The sequence below is a fragment of the Felis catus genome, chromosome A2 (assembly GCF_018350175.1).
Source record: "Felis catus isolate Fca126 chromosome A2, F.catus_Fca126_mat1.0, whole genome shotgun sequence".
NCBI lineage: Eukaryota > Metazoa > Chordata > Mammalia > Carnivora > Felidae > Felis > Felis catus.
In genome coordinates, this window is record NC_058369.1 from 121,437,254 (window position 1) to 121,456,320 (window position 19,067).

General features: G+C 43.8%; 1 protein-coding gene across 2 annotated transcripts in view; it reads right to left on the minus strand.

The window, feature by feature from the left end:
- SCRN1 (secernin 1) overlaps positions 1-19,067 on the minus strand; it is a 63,728-nt gene that overhangs the window by 40,546 nt on the left and 4,115 nt on the right. The window contains exons 1-2 of one of the 2 annotated variants that reach the window (XM_019825641.3): positions 707-846; positions 85-244 (exon numbers count right to left, since the gene is read on the minus strand). In XM_019825641.3, coding sequence (XP_019681200.1) covers positions 85-244; positions 707-717 — 171 coding nt within the window. In that variant the 5' untranslated portion in view covers positions 718-846. Of the gene's footprint in view, positions 1-84; positions 245-706; positions 847-19,067 lie in introns of those variants that run through there. The other variant, XM_023250464.2, reaches the window with a different exon arrangement.

Sequence of the window (19,067 nt, forward strand, 5' to 3'; positions counted from 1 at the left end):
CGGTGAGCAGGCTTAAGGAAAGTGTGCTGGGCAAAGCCAGAGGCAAGAGTGAGTGGTAACGAGAGACTGTAGCACAGGACTTACCTCAACCTTGCTCTCGGGTTCATGATCAGCAGCCGAGAAATACACAACCTCCTGTACTTCATCCCTGGGCCGAGCTGAGTTTTTCCCAAATACCACCAGACCGTCCTTAGCACGTGGTGGGAAGGCCACAAAACAGTAACTTGGAGGAGCGACAGCCATCCTGCAAAGGGAGAGAATGGAAACAGCCCTAAGGTGGAACATCCGACAGTTTCACCAGTGAAAGCAGTTTTAGTGTCGAGCTGTGTGCGGCTAGTTCATTAAGAGATCCCAGCTGGCACAGGAAGGTAGGGCGCCTGGAGCAGAACTGCGGAGACCAGATAGTGGTTAGTGCTCCGTGGGATTAAACTAGCTCAGTTTTGCAACAATCCGCAGTGGCAGCCAAAGGGCAATGATGTAAGAGAGCGGAAAGGAGGCTATTGTTCCCGGCAGAAAACACACAGGGCAATCTGTCCCAGTAATAGAAAAATCATTAAATGTACTCGTAACAGTGTCCTCCCCAACTGTCTTGGAGCTCGAGATGTGTGGCTTCTCGGGATGTAACGGATTTCGGGGTGGTGATGGGGAAATGGGTCTAGAGACAAAGTGAAAGATACTCCCCCTATTTTGTATATTTTTACTCTACCTCCATGACATAGCACTCCAGGATCTCTTGGTTTTCCTCCAACCTCTCCAGTGTTTCTGGGCTGGCTTGTGCGCTTCTACCTGGCCACTGAGCGTCCTCACTGCTTGATTCTTCCTTCCTCATTTAATGCTCTTTTCTTCCTGGAAAAACTCATCCATGACCATTGGTCACTTAGGTGCCCATGACCTGCACATCTGACTCCAGCCAAGTTCTCTCCTTGAGCTCCCGACCCATAGGCCCAATGCCTCCCTGATACCCAAAGCTGACTTCATCCTCTTCTTCCCTAAACTGGGTCCCTTCCCACAGATCTCTATCCCATTGGCCATCCAATGAACTATCCATGTCACTGGAACATCTGGAGCTCAAGAACTATCCTTATCATCTGCTTCTCTGTTATCTAACATACCACTAAATTCCACCTGTAGATTCGACCTTGTAAATCTCTTTGGAAAGTATCCACTTCTCCCCATCTCCACTACCACCACTCTGCACCAAGCCTCCAATACTAGCCTGGATCCCCACCAGTAGTAAGAAGTTATTGCATAGCCACCATTATTCCCCCTCCAAAACACTGGCACGTGCCAGACAAAGTGATCTTTTTATTATTTTTTTTAATGTTTATTTTTGAGAGAGAGAGAGAGACAGAGTGGGAGTGGGGGAGGGTCAGAGAGAGAGGGAGACGCAGAATCTGAAACAGGCTCCAGGCTCCGAGCTGTCAGCACATAGCCCGACGCGGGGCTCGAACTCACGGACCGCGAGATCATGACCTGAGCCGAAGTCGGACGCTTAACCGACTGAGGCACCCGGGCGCTCCCAAAGTGGTTTTTCAAAAGGAAGATTTGATCATGTCAGTTGTGTCACCCTGCTTAAAATCCTTCAGTGATTTCCCATGGTTCTTTGAATAAAGAACCAAAATCTGATCAAGCTCATGCCTCCTCCCCAGCCCCGTCTCATGCCACTCGCCACTCTGTTCTCTCAACTCCAGCACACAGACCCTTTTCCAGCCCCTCCGATCCTCCCACGGCCTTTGCACATGCTTCACCCTGTTCCTGAGCACTCCTCTCTCTGTTCCTTATACCAAAACCATTTGCCTAGTGAACTCCTACTCCTTCACACGCCAAACGTCAGTCGAATTTACATCGCTGTATCGTATGCTCTCGCAGAATCCCCACCTTTTCCTTCATAGCACATCTCCACCTGAAATCTTTATGTAATGATTTTACTACCAACAATCAACACTTGGTCTTTCCACCCAAAGGCTAAGCAATATGAAGGCAGGGAGACCACGCCTCTCTTGCAGCGCCGTAAACCCAGCTGTGCGCAATGTCTTCTGCAGGGTAGATTTTCAGAAAATAAGAAACAAGTGCTCTTTTCGTCTTCCTTAAAACCGAAGCCAACTCTCTACAGCTCTTTCTCACCACCATGCCTCTGCAGCTGGCTGGGACTCCCTGCCCGAGTCTGTGCCTTTCCTTCAGGATCGGATCCCAAATCCCTTCCTTCCAGGATGCCTTCTACAAAGGACTCTCATTTCTTCGGCGTCCATAAGGCCTCCAGTCTGTTCTAAGATGATGTGCATTTGTCTGTAAATGTACTGCTTCAAATGTTTCAAATAAAGATGCCTGAGGGCAGGACGCAGGCCACCCGACCACAGCAGCCCCTTTCCCAAACCCCTACTATAGGCCCTCGACAAACGTTATCTATTAAGCCAACCGTCATATGTGTGTCGTCAATGTGTTTTATTTAATGATTCCAAATGCAAGTGAGAGGTAAAGCAATGATCCCAGCAAAGCCACTGGGATTCAAAACTCAGCCGCACCACCTACTACTGTGTGAGCTTGAGCAAGTCACTTTCCCTCTCTGGGCCTAGGTTTTCCCTTCTGCAACTGTTTTGCCCCAGGCCATAAGGTTATTGTATCAAATGACGTGATGCTTGAGAACATACTTTACAAGCTGTGAAAGCTACGTGAGCATAAGCTATTTTCTTTGGGGTTTGACTGTTCAAACAGAGCGGCATCTCAAAATTTCTACCAGTCAAGCCAGTCAAATCTACCTCACTCATAACTGGGGCCGTTACCCAGTCGCAGAGTCGGCAACATCTCTGTGAGGGACCATATTGCTATGTCTGCATCCAGGCTGCTTCAGATTTGTCTGTACGTGCACACCCTGGGCTGTCCGAAGTCCTTCCCTGCACTGGGCACCTGAGGGCACCAACAAGTGGAGGAGCCCAGAGCTCTAAAATAATCCCCTCGGAGCTCAGAACACTACCCCGCTCACGCTGTGAGAAAGAACCGGCAGGGAGATTTAAAAAAAAAAAAAAAAAATTCCAGTTCCTTCTCCAATTATCCTTTTCTATTTTCACAAGAACTGCATTATCTTCAGACTTGAGAAGCAGGGAGAAGTTAACCAAAAGTCCATATGTGTAAGAAAGACCTAGAATAATTAGAAGACAAAATGCTTTAATAGCGAGTTGCTAGAATTTGAGGGTGGGAAGAATTGCTGGCTGAGCCAGATAAAGTGAAACAAATCCGGAAGATAAGATGGAGAAGGGGTGCATTTACCTGCGTTTGTAATGCCTCTCCTATGTGACACGACTCCCCTTCCTCCCCTATCATTGGGTCATTTCAAAAGTGCTGGTGTCTCCCCTATGAGCAGGGGTCCTTAAAAATGGTAGCAATGCACTGGTCTTGCATTTATGAGCTGTATCTGTAGAAAATAAATAAAACAGGGCTTTGACAAGCACCTATTCTATTCTTCTGTCAGGACATCTGCTTGGTCAGCGAGATGTATGGGTCATGTGACCATGACCTGGATGTAGGCAACACAAGCCCAGGGGTATGTGGGCCCAGAGAGGCTGGCTTTTCCACTGAATCTTGCGAAAGACGGGGAATGCCAGAAGGGCGCAGAATTGTAATGCCTATTTTTTTTTTTTAATGCTAAATGAACCAGCAAAGTGTGTAACACACCCAGTAGCAAACCAGCCAAGGGTAATTGTCCATTTATTTTTCCTGGATCACCATTCTAGACACTTACTAGCCCCAGAGATGACTCTGCTGGATCCTTTTCCACTCTCTAGATCAATGCTGTCCGGAAGAACGTTCTACATTGGTGGAAATGTTCTACCTCCAGCGTCCAATATGGTGGCCATTAGCCTCATAGTTAGTGTGATTAAGGAAATGAATTTTTATTAACAACCTTAATTAGTTTAAATGTAATTAGCCACACATCTCATTACCAAGTAATAGGAATGCTATTGGACAGAGTGTCACCATAACCTCGCAATAAACCCAGAAATGAAGATTTTCACATTAAGCCTTCCAATAATCCCTTAAGTGCTTCCTTGGGCAGCACTCCACATATTCTAATGACAAAATATGCTCTCATCCATGTAAACGGAATTACCAAAGAGGAGATAGCACGCTTCGAGAAGACCCCAGAAAACAAACATTAGGAAGTAGCTACCGAACTCACCTGGTGGACTGAGTTTAAGCAAACTTGCTCTCAAGAAGCTGAAGGTGATCAAAGCCCTGGGTACCAATTCATTTCCCTTGATGTGAGTCTCATATTCCTAACCCTGAAAAGAGCATGTGTGTGTTCCCATTACTGCCTAGAAATCTTTTGGATACTTCTCTGGTCAATTCCACTTTTTATCCGCCAAATGAACTAAATGAACAATTCCACTTTTTATCTCCTAAATGAACTTTTGAGACTTTCATTTCTTTTCAAACCTCCAACCACCTCCTCTGAGCAGACATCTCACCTCCTCCTCCACAAAGAAGATATGGCTGGGGGAGGAAGACGGTGTCAGACATATGATAAGCAGCTTTATAAGGTCCTGTGGCTGGAGAAAGGGCAAGGAGCTAACAAATCAAAAAGCCAGAGCCGAGGCCAGAGAGAATGGGGAAGAGGCTGGAGAAACAGGGAGACAGGCCAGTCCATGTTAAGCCTTGAAGACCACGGCAAGGATTTCAGTGTCTATCCCATGATAGACACGGATGTCTAACCCACTGGAGGCTTTTAAGCCGAGTTTTAGGTAGAAGGTGGAGCCAGGGCACATTGGCAATTTTTCAAAGAAGTTGGCTGTGACAGAGAGAGCTCCTTAGATGTAAATGAAGGGGTTGACAAGTAATTCTATTTCCATATATTCACCCTAAGGAACGATCAGGAACACGGACAAGGTTTATGCACAAAAACGTTCAACACAGCAGTACTTATACAGGTGTGAAACTGAAACTTAAGTGTCCAGCATCACAGTAGCTGAAAACTCATGCTACATCAATGCCATTACAAATGTTTGTGAAGTTTTTCAACGTTCATTGATTTTTAAGAGAGAGAGAGAGACAGAGAGACAGAGCACAAGCAGGGCAGACAGCAAGGGAGACACAGAATCCAAAGCAGGCTCCAGGCTTCGAGCTGTCAGCACAGAGCTTGACATGGGGCTTAAACTCACAGACGGCGGGATCATGACCTGAGCCAAAGTAGGACACTTAACTGACTGAGCCACCCAGGCACCCCGAAGAATTTTTAACTGCATGGAGAAATGGCTGGGGAGGGAGGTCCAAAATAAATTATTTTAATTATGTAAAACTATGCATAGAAAAGACTAAAAGGAAATGTGCCCAAAATATTAATAGTAGGAGCCTGACCACTGAATTCTTTCTAATTTTTTCATATTTTCCCTTAATTTCTAATTTTCCTGCAAGTATTTACACTTATATACACACACAAAAATGAGTTTTTAAAAAATAAATCCAAGGGACAGTACCAATTTTAGAATTTTATTTTAAAGAAAACACTTTGTCTCTACTTCTGTGTCCTGACACATCTAAAATTTCAAAACTGGCAAATTCTTATCAGTTATGACATTCTTATCAGGATGACATTTTTAAGAAATGTTTATTATTTATTTTTGAGAGACAGAGAGCACAAGCAGGGGAGGGGAAGTGAGAGAGGGGGACAGAGGATCTGAAGCAGGCTCTGGGCTGACAGCAGTCAGTCCAGTGTGGGGCTTGAACTCACAAACCATGAGATCATGACCTGAGCCGAAGTCGAATGGTCAACCGACTAAGCCACCCAAGCACCCCAGGACGACATTTTTTTATTGAGGTGCAATTGACGTTCATTTATTAGCTTCAGGTATACGACATAATGATTCAGTATGTGGACACATTATAAAACGATCACCACAATAAATCTTGGTGACATCTGTCACCATACATAGAATTTTTTTTGCTTGTGATGAGGACTTTTAAGATCTACTCTCTTAGCAAGTTTCAAATATGCAATACTGTATAATATATAGTGTTAACTATAGTTGCTATGACGTATCTTATATTCCCAGGAGTTATCTATTTTATAACTGGAAGTTCATGCCTTTGACCCCCTTCACCCATTTTTCCCATCCCTCATTCCCTAAGGATGGTATCTTTTATTCGGCATTATCATAACTATTCTCTGATACTTTCTTTTACTTTTTTCTACAGCCTGCCTAATTCAGAATTCCTCAAGGAGCACACAAATTTTCATTACTCTTATTCACACAAATAGTGGGGAGGCCTCTCACGGCGTTGCCCCTCTGTTGAGGCGAAAAGAAAAACGGGCTCTTCAGGAAGCCAATTCTCTGCCGACCCTGAGATGAAATGCTTCTGGACGTGATTCAAGGAAACTCCATTTTGTCCCTATTATCTGTCACAAACACTAGTTAACATACCAGAGAGTTACACGACAAAAGAAAAAAAATCGGACAAGTTAACTCATCTAAATACCGTATAAAACATGCGTTTTGACATCTGTGTTTACGAGATTTTTTATAAACTATTCAATTTTTCATGCATGACACCAGAAACTAAGGGTTTTTTTTTTGCCTTTTCCCTCAATAACCTTATATAGTATTATGATGTGATATTCCCCTCCACAAAGAAAAGTAAACTAAAATTCAACGAACTCCCAATCACACATGCTAATATAGAAATTTACTGCATGAAAAAGTGTTCATTTGTTTATATTTGGCTTTAGAAAACAGTATAACCATTTGAAAACGGGTTTTTTTTTTTTTTATCATAACTACTCTCTACTTAAACCGGTATTAAAATGAGTGGACAGAGGTTCCTCAGAAATAAAGCCTGATTGATGGCTTTTTAAAAAAATCTTGCTTGTTTTGAGATGCAATTCTTTTTATTATTATTATTATAAATGTTTTTTCACTTTTGGGAGAGAGACCGTGAGCGGGGAGGAGTGGGGAGGGGCGGGGGGGGGTGGGGACAGAGGATCCTAAGTGGGCTCTGTGCTGACAGCAGTGAGCCCGAAGCGGGGCTCGAACTCACGAGCCACGAGATCATGACCTGAGCTGAAGCCGGACACTCAACGGGCTGAGCCACCCAGGCGCCCCTTGAGATGCAATTCTTAGCCACTTTCTGAGTCATCCCATGAGAGATGGGGAGCAGCATTCACCCCAGGCCTGAAATGGAACCTAGCTGTACCTAAAGCCGTGTTTTCCAAACTGCATGTTGTGGCCCTTTTGAGGGTTACGAAATCGACTCAGTAGATAGGATCAGTGGTTTTTTGTTGTTTTTTTTTAATAGACAAACATTTTTTAATAAAACAATATATGCATCACACTTAATAAGGGTAAGTGTTGTTACAAGAAACTTTAAATTCAGGTATATACATGTAAACATGTAAGTGTGTGCATAAACTGGGAGGAGATACAATATTTCTCTTTCTTACTGTGGGTCTCAAGCAAAAATCTTTAAAAGCAACAGGCTTAAAGGGTAGGTCTACTGAATAAGGCTTCTTTGTGGTAAATACCAATTAGGATTCTTGCCAAGTAAGCGATAAACTAATAGTTCCGATTAATGAAACACTGCAATTTAACTCCCATGGATAGTTAAACTGACAGGTGCTTCCTAAAACGTACTTGCTAAGAATGTTTTAAAGTACATTTATCTGTAGTCTGTATTGTGTATTTTCTCAAACTGGATTATTCTTCATGTCCTATGCTACAGGAAGACTGGAGGCTGGGCTAAGGATACAAATTGCAACTATTAAAACAGAAGGTAGCTGCTATTGTTTCTGTGGGGGAGAAAAGGAGTCGGATTATTCACCAGCTGGAATGGTAAGGAAAAAAAATAGCCGGTACTTTTCCTTCTCCCAGCCCCCGCCTCCAGCCACTTCTCTGTATAAGCCACTTGTCTTCCTTCAGACGAGCCCTGTCCAGTAAAAAATTTCTGCGATAATGGAAATGTTCTGTATTTGTGCTGTCCAATACAGTGGCCACTAGCCAGATGGGGCTACTGGGTACTTGAAATATGGCCAGTGCAAGTCAGGAGCTGAATTTTTAATTAACTTAAAATTAAGATAGCCCATGTTACCCTAAGTGAAATAAGCCCATCACACACACACACACACACACACACACACACACACACACACACACTATATAATCTCACTTATATGAGGCCCTAGAGTAGTCACATTCATACAGAAAGGTGGTTACCAGGGGTGGGGGGAGGGGGAATGGGTATAGGGTTTCAGGGTTTCAGCCCCGCAAGGCAAAAAATTCTGGAGATTGGTTGCACGACAATGTGAATATCCTTAACACAACTGAACTGTGCGCTTAAACAGCATGGTTAAGATGGTAACTTCATGCTCTGTGTATCTTACCACAATTTAAAAAATTTAAGTAAACGGTCGTATGTGGCTAGAGGCACAGTACTGCAGGTGCACAGCTTTAGAGATTGCTGCTGTCAGCTGTGGTGAGGTCCCCCAGAGCTCAATTTCTAACCACCATTGTCCTCCTTATCAAACTTTTCTTAGGAGTCCCGACTTCCTCGTGGGAACAAGATATTTGAGCTTCCTTGGAGTTCACTGCACAGGAAGGGGGTGGGGGCTGGGGGTGGGGGCGGAATCTGCACCTTCGCCCTCTGGCTGGTGCCCACAGGCTGGGTACAGGCATGCAGGGCTGGCGCACCGCACCCCTGTAACTAGGAGACCACTTGCAGAATGTCTAGACAAGGAGGGAGGAAGCCTCAAGCGAGAAGAGGTCTTTGTCCTCAAGTTCAGGGAGTTGTTACTGAAGGGCATGAATGCTCTGAGCCCGGGTAGGGGTTTTCTTTGCCTGACTGCCAGACTGCCCTGCCCTTTTATCCCAATGAAGCTCCTGAGTGTCCCTCATCAGTCACCTTACCCAGTAATAAGAGAGGCTTAAACTGCCTGAGAGGAAGAAAATGACTACCTCTACAAGCTGGAAGCTTATTAACTGTCTCGCAAGTAACTGTGACAAAGTGCCTTTACTTGCACACAGAAACGAAACCCAAATGTCCGGCCAGGCTTCCTTACTCCCCAAGCTCCCAGCTTTCCCGAACGGACCGGGTAGGCTTAAATCCGGTGTCTGTGAATTACCGGCTTCCAGAAAAGCCAAGAAGACCTTATTTTATGATGTTATTTTATTTCCTGATAAATTCATTTTTTAAATGATCGACATTCTTGCTGAACTGAAAACAGGACAAATGCTAATAATCGCTTACAAATTGGTTTTTCTGTCGGGTATCTACTGTGGGAATGGTAAAGAATAGATAAGGTGTTCGGGAAAGGAATTCTCTAGCTAGACATTGGATGTAAATGCTAACAGAAGCTGATGAAAGGCTCATGCCTGGAGCTCTGCCTGGAAGAAATACCCTACTAAGTGTTTTGTTGAAAGCTCAAGATAGTGGGGCATATGCTTTGGGAGTCCAGAGCCAGGAAATCCCAGCTTCTAATACTCTGTGCTTTCAATGAGGAACGATTTAACAGAAGAAAGACCATATAGGTTGTTAAGTAAGCAGGCTTCGGAGCCAAGCTTGGTGTGAATCTCAGGCCCGTGTCACCTTTCTCTGACGGGGTAACGACAGGGTTATGGTGAGGGTTGAAATGAGCAGAGATGTGCAAATACTTACCAAGTGCTCAGAACACCATGTGGGCCACCGCAAGGGCTCGAGCCTCACGAGGATGAGAAAAGGTACACGGATGAGGAGGGCCGTCCCTCTGTTAACGTCTGATCTGTTCAGACTTCAGAAACTGGCTTTTTCCTTGAAGTATTAAAGGCTCTTTCATCTTTTGAAGATCTGCCTCGTTGCCAGTGGATGCCTTTTAAGAGCTACTTAATATCCCCTTTCTTTAATTTCAGGGGCAACTCGTCCCTGCGACACTTGCCGGCTGCGGTCTGCAGAACCAATCTTCAACCGACATACTTAGGGCAGCATGAGGAGGGACAGGGGCGGCAGGCGGCACATTTTGTCTGGTTTGGCCCAGGGTGTTGTCCTAGATAGTGTTTTGTTTTGTTTGTTTGTTTAATCTGAATTAGCAGCTAACATTTTTAATTCTGGGGGCACCTGGTTGGCTCAATCGGCTAAGCATCCGACTTTGGCTTAGGTCATGATCTCGCGGTTTGTGAGCTTGAGCCCCACGTCGGGCTCTATGCTCACAGTCAGGAGCCTGCGTGGAAGTCTCTCTCTCTCTCTCTCTCTCTCTCTCTCTCTCTCTCTCTCTCCCCCTCTCTCTCTTCTCCTCACTCACTCGTGCCCTCTCTCTCTCTCTCAAAAAAAAAAAAAAAACCAACTAAAAAATAGAACATTTTCAATTCTAGAGATTTTTCATAGAAATTCAGACACTTGACTTCTGAAATCTCAGAAAAGATCTGCCAACACTGGGCACACATTCCCGTGTGACATCAAGACTGGAGCTGAGGAGGGGGTCCTCTCCACTGTCCCCTCCACTCCCTGACACGGAGGCCAATGAAAGTGCCACTTAGCATCACCCACGGGCTATTGCTTTTTTTGTTCTTTCTTTTTTCATTGTCAGGTCAGTTGTCCTCCTTTACAATGCCCGCTTGGCCCTGCAGCCCCATGTGTACACAGGCAAGAGAATGATACACTTTAAGATAAACAGGCCCTTGTTTATATCCTGAATCCACCCACTACCTGTAAGAGACAAGCAGGTCATGAGCTCTCTGAAACAGAGTTTCCACATGTGAAAATGGGACTAATACCCCACATACAACACAGCACTCCAATTTATGTGCAAGCATACAGAAGGCACCGGGGCCTGTGGCTGTACACAGCTTACTTTTATTTACAAATAAACGTTTACTTTCCTCGCTCTTATTGGTGATGGTCTGCCACCATTACGCCAATCCCTACTCTGGCTCCTTCACCCTTTCTTACCAGTGGTTTGCACCCTGGCACATCAGATACACGTTCCATGGTGTAACGAATCGGGCCAGGGGGAGTCTGGGTGGCTCAGTCGGACAGGCAGCCGACTCTAGCTTTCAGCTCAGATCACTATCTCACGGTTCATGAGTTCGAGCCCTGCATCAGGCTCAATGCTGGCAGTGTGGAACCTGCTTGGGATTCTCTCTCTTTCTCTCTGCCCCTCCCCAGCTCATTCTCTCTCTTTCTCTAAGTAAATAAGCTTATAAAAAAAAAATCAAATTAGGATGATAGAGCCTCCAGATCTAACCATCAGTTTACAGAGAATGCAGATAACATCTTAGGGATGCAATCAGGAAAGTCTAGACTATGAGAAATTACAGGACAAATCTGACTTCTTCTATAACAACAACAAAAACTGCAAGGGAAAAAAAAAAGATTAAGAGACAAAGTTACTTAAGAGATGTATCAGCCAACTGCACTGACTGGAACTTATTTGGATCCTGATTTAAATAAATGACACAAAAACTTTATAAGACAATTGGGGAAATGTGAACATTGACTGGATATTTGATGTTATTAAGGAATTCTTGTTTTAGACAGTATAACACTGGTTATGTCTGAAAAAAGAGCCTATATCTTTTAGAGATACCATCTGGGGTATTTCCCTGTGGAATGATAGGATGAAAGTAATCCAAGGTGGGAAGGAAGGGTGAACATTCAGATGTCACAAGTTTGGCTATATAACAAAAATGGCTGAAACGGGGTGATGGGTACACAGTGATTTACTATACTGTTCTCTTTACTTTTGTATATGTTTGTAACTTTGTATAATAAATAACTTTTTAAATGTTTATTTATCTTAGAGAGAGAAAGAGAGAGCGCGCGCGTGCGCGCGCGCCACACACACACACACACACACACACACACACACACGAGTGGGGGAGGGGCTGACAGGGAGGGAGACAGAGAATTCCAAGCCGGTTCCACACTGTCAGCGCAGAGCCCAACTTGGGGCTCAAACTCACGAACCATGAGATCATGACCTGAGCTGAAATCAAGAGTCAGACACGGGGTGCCTGGGTGGCTCAGTCAGTTGAGCGGCTGACTTTACCTCAGGTCGTGATCTCACGGTTCGTGAGTTTGAGCCCTGTGTTGGGCTCTGTGCTGACAGCTCAGAGCCTGGAGCCCGCTTCAGATTCTGTGTCCCCCTCTCTCTCCACCCTACCCCTGCTTGTGCTCTGTCTCTCTCTGTCTTTCAAAAATGCATAAACATTAAAAAAAATTTTTTTATTTTTTTTTTTAATTTTTTTTTCAACGTTTATTTATTTTTGGGACAGAGAGAGACAGAGCATGAACAGGGGAGGGGCAGAGAGAGAGAGGGAGACACAGAATCGGAAACAGGCTCCAGGCTCTGAGCCATCAGCCCAGAGCCCCACGTGGGGCTCGAACTCACGGACCGCGAGATCGTGACCTGGCTGAAGTCGGACGCTTAACCGACTGCGCCACCCAGGCACCCCTATTTTTAAGAAGAGTCAGACGCTTAATTGACTGAGCCACTCAGGCGCCCCATATAATAAATAACTTTTTAAAGTAAAGCACATGATAAGATGTTTAAAATTCCGTTAAGGTTAGAAATAGCACTGGACTGATCAAAGACAGGGAATATTTTCTTGGAGTTATTACTCGTAACTTGTTTGAGGCTCAAATACCTCTTTGAGGAAGGATTACTGGAGCAGGGGGTTGGGGAGGGAGCTTAGTTTGCCATGGTATATTAATTAGTGCAAGGTATATTAGTGGGGGGAGTGAGCCCCTGGATCCCACTACCTTGCTTTATTTCTCTCCCTCAAGTTTCAAAATACCTGTCGGACTGTAAGACCCACGAGGCAAGGACTCTTACATAAGCCCTCATTTCCCTGGCACTTGGGCACCTAATAAGACCTCAATAAGTGTCTGTTGAACCAACGAAGGGGAAGGGACAGAGCTGTATTTTAATCTTCAGTGAGAGAAAAAGAGCAGGAAAACGTAATCTGGCCAAGGTGCTCCCATGCTGTGGTTCAATCCATGGTATCCATATTTAGCCACGCATCCAAATCGTCTGGGGAGTTTGTTAAAATGGCAGATTCCTAGACACCCCCCTCCTTGTAGATTCTGTTCAGTGCACCTGTATGAGATCACAGGAAGCGTATTTCTAACCAATGCCCCGGTGATTCTGGTGCAGCCAGTCCACAACGGGTGTGCAATACCCACTGGTACAGGTTACTTCACCTCTGTGCTCCTCAAAAGGATGCGTCATTTCTTGTGCCTGGTTCTTTGACCATGTGTTTCAGCACACACAGAACAGTGCAGCAAAGCCCCTGAAGGCATCCACCAGCCTCAAAGGCCATCAGCCTGCTGCCTTCTTGCTTCTCAGTTTTAGTTTTAAGGAAACCACTTAATTTTAATCGCATGTTGCTGAATTCAGCCACAGCAATGGCGGCCACACGCTCCGCCTTCGGGCAGAAGGCGGGTGAACCCCATCCCTGGTTAACTTGCGAGAGCAGGATTTCCTCTTCCCTAGTATGACAAACAGAGGTGTGGGAGGCTATGTTTCTTGGTCTCTAGCTTTAAAACGGAGAAATCAGGGGCGCCTGGATGGCTCGGTCAGTTAAGCGTCCAACTTCACCTCAGGTCATGATCTCTCGGTTCATGGGTTTGAGCCCCGCGTCGGGCTCTGTGCTGCCAGCTCAGAGCCTGGAGCCTGCTTTCAGATTCTGTGTCTCCCTCTCCGCCCCTCTCCCACTCGTGCTTTGTCTCTCTGTCTCTCAAAAATAAAAAAAAAAACACGTTAAAAAATAAAAAGTAAATAAATAAATAATAAAATGGAGAAATCAGAATACATGATCATCAGGAAGACCTGGATGGTTAACTGTTCTGTTTTGCGATTTTTACCGCTTTAATTTTTTTAACATTCTTATTTTTTTTTATTTTTGAGAGAGACAGAGCACGAGTGGGAAAGGGACAGAGAGCGAGAGGGAGACACAGAATCCGAAGCAGGCTCCAGGCTCGGAGCTGTCAGCACAGAGCCCGACGCAAGGCTCGAACTCACCAACTGTGAGATCATGACCTGAGCCCAAGTTGGACCCTCAACTAACTGAGCCACCCGGGCACCCCTGCAATTTTTACTACTTTCAAGAAGTAAAGTTCCATCCAATTCTTTAAAAAGGCCTTTAGGGGCGCCTGAGTGGCTCAGTCGCTTAGAAGTCCGACTCTTGATTTCCACTCAGGTCATGATCCCAGGGTAGTGGAGCCTGTCAGTGGGGAACCTGCTGAGGATTCTCTCTCTCCCTCTCTCTCTGCTCCTCTCCACCCTCCCTCTCAAAATAAAATATTTAAAAATTTTTTTAATTTAAAAAATGAAAATGCCTTTAAAAAAAAAGTCTTCTTCATTTAACATAGATGCAAGATTGGAGACTATCAGGACTCCTCTGCCTTGCACAGAAAGTGAGAATCTAAGCCAGAAAAAAAAAGAAGAATTAAATGTCATTTCAAGTAACGGAATATTTCTAAGTCGGTAAGATGGCTAAGAAATATCTCCTGGATGATTTTTTCCAAACACACTTACTTGTTATCCGTTCCAAAAATACTGCAATAAAGGCGACTAGCTAGAAAAAATGAAAAGAGTGTCTATTTAAAAGCTGTAAAACCTGGGGCGCCTGGGTGGCTCAGTCAGTTAAGCATCTGACTTCGGCTCAGGTCATGATCTCGAGGTTAGTGAGTTTGAGCCCCATGTCGGGCTCTGTGCTGACAGCCGGGAGCCTGGAACCTGCTTCGGATTCTGTGTCTCCCTCTCTCTCTCTGCCCCTCCCCCACTTGTGCTCTGTCTCTCAAAAATAAATAAATGTATTAAAAAAATTTTTTTAAAACCTGTAAAACCAAATGTTCAGGTAATTAATGACTTTTCGACTTCATCCTAACCCCTAATAATTGGAGTGCAAGAGTCAGACACGGGGTGCCTGGGTGGCTAATAATTTAATGGACCGCCCCTGCTGCATTCCCCTCCCCCAAAATACAGCCGCTTAGATGATCGTAAGAATCAAAAAACAAAACAAAACAGATGCAGGACATGTAAATGGCTATCTATACATATCATAGAAAGCTGGAAAACATATAAGTACACAGAATCAAGCTGGTGAAAGAAAAGAGGTCACACAAATTACATATGGTATCATTCAAGTTACGTATATTATCTAGACAGATGTTGCAAGAAGATCATAAGGAAATGTAACAAAAATTTTAAGAGTAGCAGTATCTCTGGGTTGTGGAATCACAATTCGTTTTCTTTTAATGCTTATTTGTTTATTTTTGGGAGAGACAGAGTGCGAGCTGGGGAGGGGTAGACAGAAAGGGGGACACATGATCCAAAACAGGTCCCTTGCTGACAGCAGTGAGCCCCATGCGGGGCTCGAACTCACAACAAACTGTGAGATCATGAGCTGAGCTGAAGTCAGATGCTTAACTGACTGAGCCGCCCAGGTGCCCCAAGAATCACAGTTTCTTAACCTCTATATATTCAGGCATTTTCAAATTTCCCATGTAAAAGTATAGAATTTGTAATGAAAATATTTAAAAAAAAAAAAAAGAAAAGGAAGCGTGGCAATCAGAATAATCTATTATCCTAGCTCACTGCAGCTAATAAGTTTGATATTACAATAGGGCCGAGGCTTGGGAATCAGGGAGAACTCTACAGCTCAGTCACGGCCAATGAACTCATTTTAACTTTGGGCCACATCTGATTCTGCTGCATTTGCGATATATGGTCACAATGAGAAATATGAATAAAGCAAAACGTCTAACGTAATGATTCACGTGACAGACTGATAACTAAGGAAATGCAGGGCTTTCTATCCATAGTCAATTAGAACGTTGTACATCAAAACCTGCATTTACCCATAAGGTAAGTTAGGTGGTAAAATGGACACTTTACAAAATTATTCTTCAAATCCTTCCAGAATTTTTCTATAATAGAAAATATTCTAATATGATGTTTTCCAACTTTTAAATTTTTTTTTTCAACGTTTATTTATTTTTGGGACAGAGAGAGACAGAGCATGAACGGGGGAGGGGCAGAGAGAGAGGGAGACACAGAATCGGAAACAGGCTCCAGGCTCTGAGCCATCAGCCCAGAGCCCGATGCGGGGCTCGAACTCACGGACCGCGAGATCGTGACCTGGCTGAAGTCGGACGCTTAACCGACTGCGCCACCCAGGCGCCCCGATGTTTTCCAACTTTTAAATGCCAAGAAATGTTCATGGAAACTCTCACCTAACAGTCATTGCAGTTGGCTGGGAAAGACATAATGAATATATGTTATGAATTCAATAACACTTCCAATGGATTTGTACGTACTAAATGGCAACAGAATCCTTACATGTTTGAAAAACGGTGGTGCAGATATATATGGCTCATTATTTAGTCTGTGTACCTTCAAGGTTGGGACACACGTGAATTCAAGGACCATCTACAAAAACTGCACCACACCCAGTGGTCTGTCCGTCACTCTAGTGCATTTAAAATATGGTACCACTTAAAAGAAAACTCAGGCTGCAAGCTTGGCGGCTATCATGACTCCTCTACCTTGGATACTAAGTGAAAATCTGAGCTAGAAAAAAGAAGAACCCGTTTAGGGATTTTAGAGGGAAGGAAAGAGGAGAGATTAGTTGAATGGCATCTATTTCTCATGGATACAACAATTTTTTTTTAATTGCAAGAAAGAGTAGATAAGCGGCACAAGAGAGATTAATTTTCCGCTCAAGCTAGCCAAGTTAGAAAAAGATAGTCAGATCGAGTTCATGGTAAAGAAGATGTTTTCCAATACATGATAGGTTGGAAGAAGTTTTCCATCTTTCATAGTAACATAAAGAAAGGAAATGGCTTGCATCGCATGAACAATACAGGTGAGACTGTGCAGTTAGGATAAACTCTCTAAGAGGTTACATTATAGCTTTTTAAGAAAGAATCAGACCCCAATTCCAGGTACAGTTCTTCCATTTAAAAGTGGAGTTCTTGTCTATAAAAGTCTTCATCTATAAAATGTAGATGAGCTGATATGAGATTAAATGAGATAATATATGCAGCCTATCTAGAAGAGAGAAACACTCAAGGTTTGGTCCTTTAACTTGTTCTTAAAGAACAGTGTTCTTGAAACATAATGATAAGGGAGATGAAGGAAGAAAAACGTGTGCGAGATAGGCAGGTATCCGGTGAGCTGCCAAAAGCACTCTCCGTGGGAAAGACCTAGAAGCTACTAAGCAAGCCGCATCTAGGATCCTTTCATTTGCTTCTGTTCTCATTTCTAACATTGCTGCCATTGTGTCCACTAATTTGGCAAGGTTGCTTTGAATTATGACCTTCCTATTCCCACCATCTGTTTTCTTCTCCCATCTAAATAACGCATTGTCTCTTCTGATCTTTTCCCATTAATGTAATTTGATACGTACCTGTTAACTCTGCACACTGGGATTTAAAAACTCTTCTCAATCATTCTTAAAATGGTGATTTACACGCTGTCCCTGTAAAACAAATTAGCTAACTATTCCTTTTCTACAGAAGGCATAAAGCAATAAGAGTTAAATCTTGCTAGTAACCAGAGATTACTTTTTTTTTAGGTCTAGCAAAATTTGATTTAAAAACTACTTTGTAGGGGCGCCTGGGTGGCTCAGTTGGTTAAGAGTCCAACTCTTGCTTTCGGCTCAAGTCATGATCTCATGGTTCATGAGTTCGAGCCCCACACCGGGCTCTGCGCTGACAGCACGGAGATTGCTTGGGATTTTCTGCCTCCCTCTCTCTTTGCCTCTCCCCTGCTCGTGCTCTCTCTCTCTCTCAAAAGTAAAATAAACATTAAAAAAATTAAAACTACTTTGTAAATGCCCATTAATGCTAGAGCCATTTGCTCTGTTTTACCATTAGGGAATGTATCCCATTTTATTATCAAAAGAAACTTATATTCATATATGTGAATATATGCATGGATGTGTATATACATGTATATGTATACACATACATTTATATAAATATAAGTATATACAAAAGAGGGAGAGAGGAAGGAAGGGAGGAAAGAAAGAATGAAGGAAAGGACCAGGATTAATGGATTAATATGTCACTAACAGGGGCGCCTGGGTGGCTCAGTCAGTTTAGCATCTGACTCTTGATTTCAACTCGGGTCATGGTCCCAGGGTCGTGGGATCAAGCCCCGCATCAGGCTCTATGCGCAGCATGCAGCCTGCTTAAGACTCTCTCTCTCCCTCTGCCTCTCTCCTGCTCTCTCTAAAAAAAAAAAAATTTTTAACCTAAGAATTGGCAGTGAAAATAAAGATGGGATACAGAGTAAGAAGCTTTAAATTTTACTTTATCTAGTTATGTCATTTTAAATTTATAGCAAGCTCATATTACTTTATTGGGTTTTTCATTCTTTAAAAAATCTGATTCCTTTAGTGCTTAACAAAGACATTTCATTTAATTCTTTCAGGTCACTAGGGCGCTTCTGAGCGCAATTTAAAAATACCCTAAGATTTTACTTTGAGAGGACAAAAATATTCAGAAGAGCCTCGGTCGCTACATTATTTTAATTAGAATTTTTAAGAAGTCGGATGAATTACCAATAGGCATCTTGAGCCCCTAACCACCTACAAGCACTAAGCCCAACCCAAGGGAAAACGGAACTAAAATGATGTTTTTCGAGATCTTTATCACCTAGAAGAGGGGCTCATAAACACAACCGAGAGAGAAGGGCAGCAACCCAAATTAAAATAATGACTGCAGATGCTTATGGGAGTTTTCAAGCAGGTGCAGTTCACTTCAGCGGAGGATATCAAGCACTGATAGACTTAGGCTAGACATATAACTATTAAGAACAGAAGAAGGGAACACTGACCTTCTCAAGCTCCCTCTCTCTAGGTAAGGCTCGAGCCGGGAGGCTCTCACCTCCCTCCCCTTCCAGCCACCCTGACTGAGCGATGTGACATTCCATCCAGTGTGGCGCACCGCCATCCCAGACTGGGTTGGTGACGTGGGGAGCTTCTGTGGGAGGGTGTGACTGATGGCTACATCCCTCTTGCCGTCTCGGATGCCAGGTCGCTTCCCTGTCACAAAGGGAATGGGATCACTTGATCTTAGCCATCCCTTCCACTGACAAGAGCTTT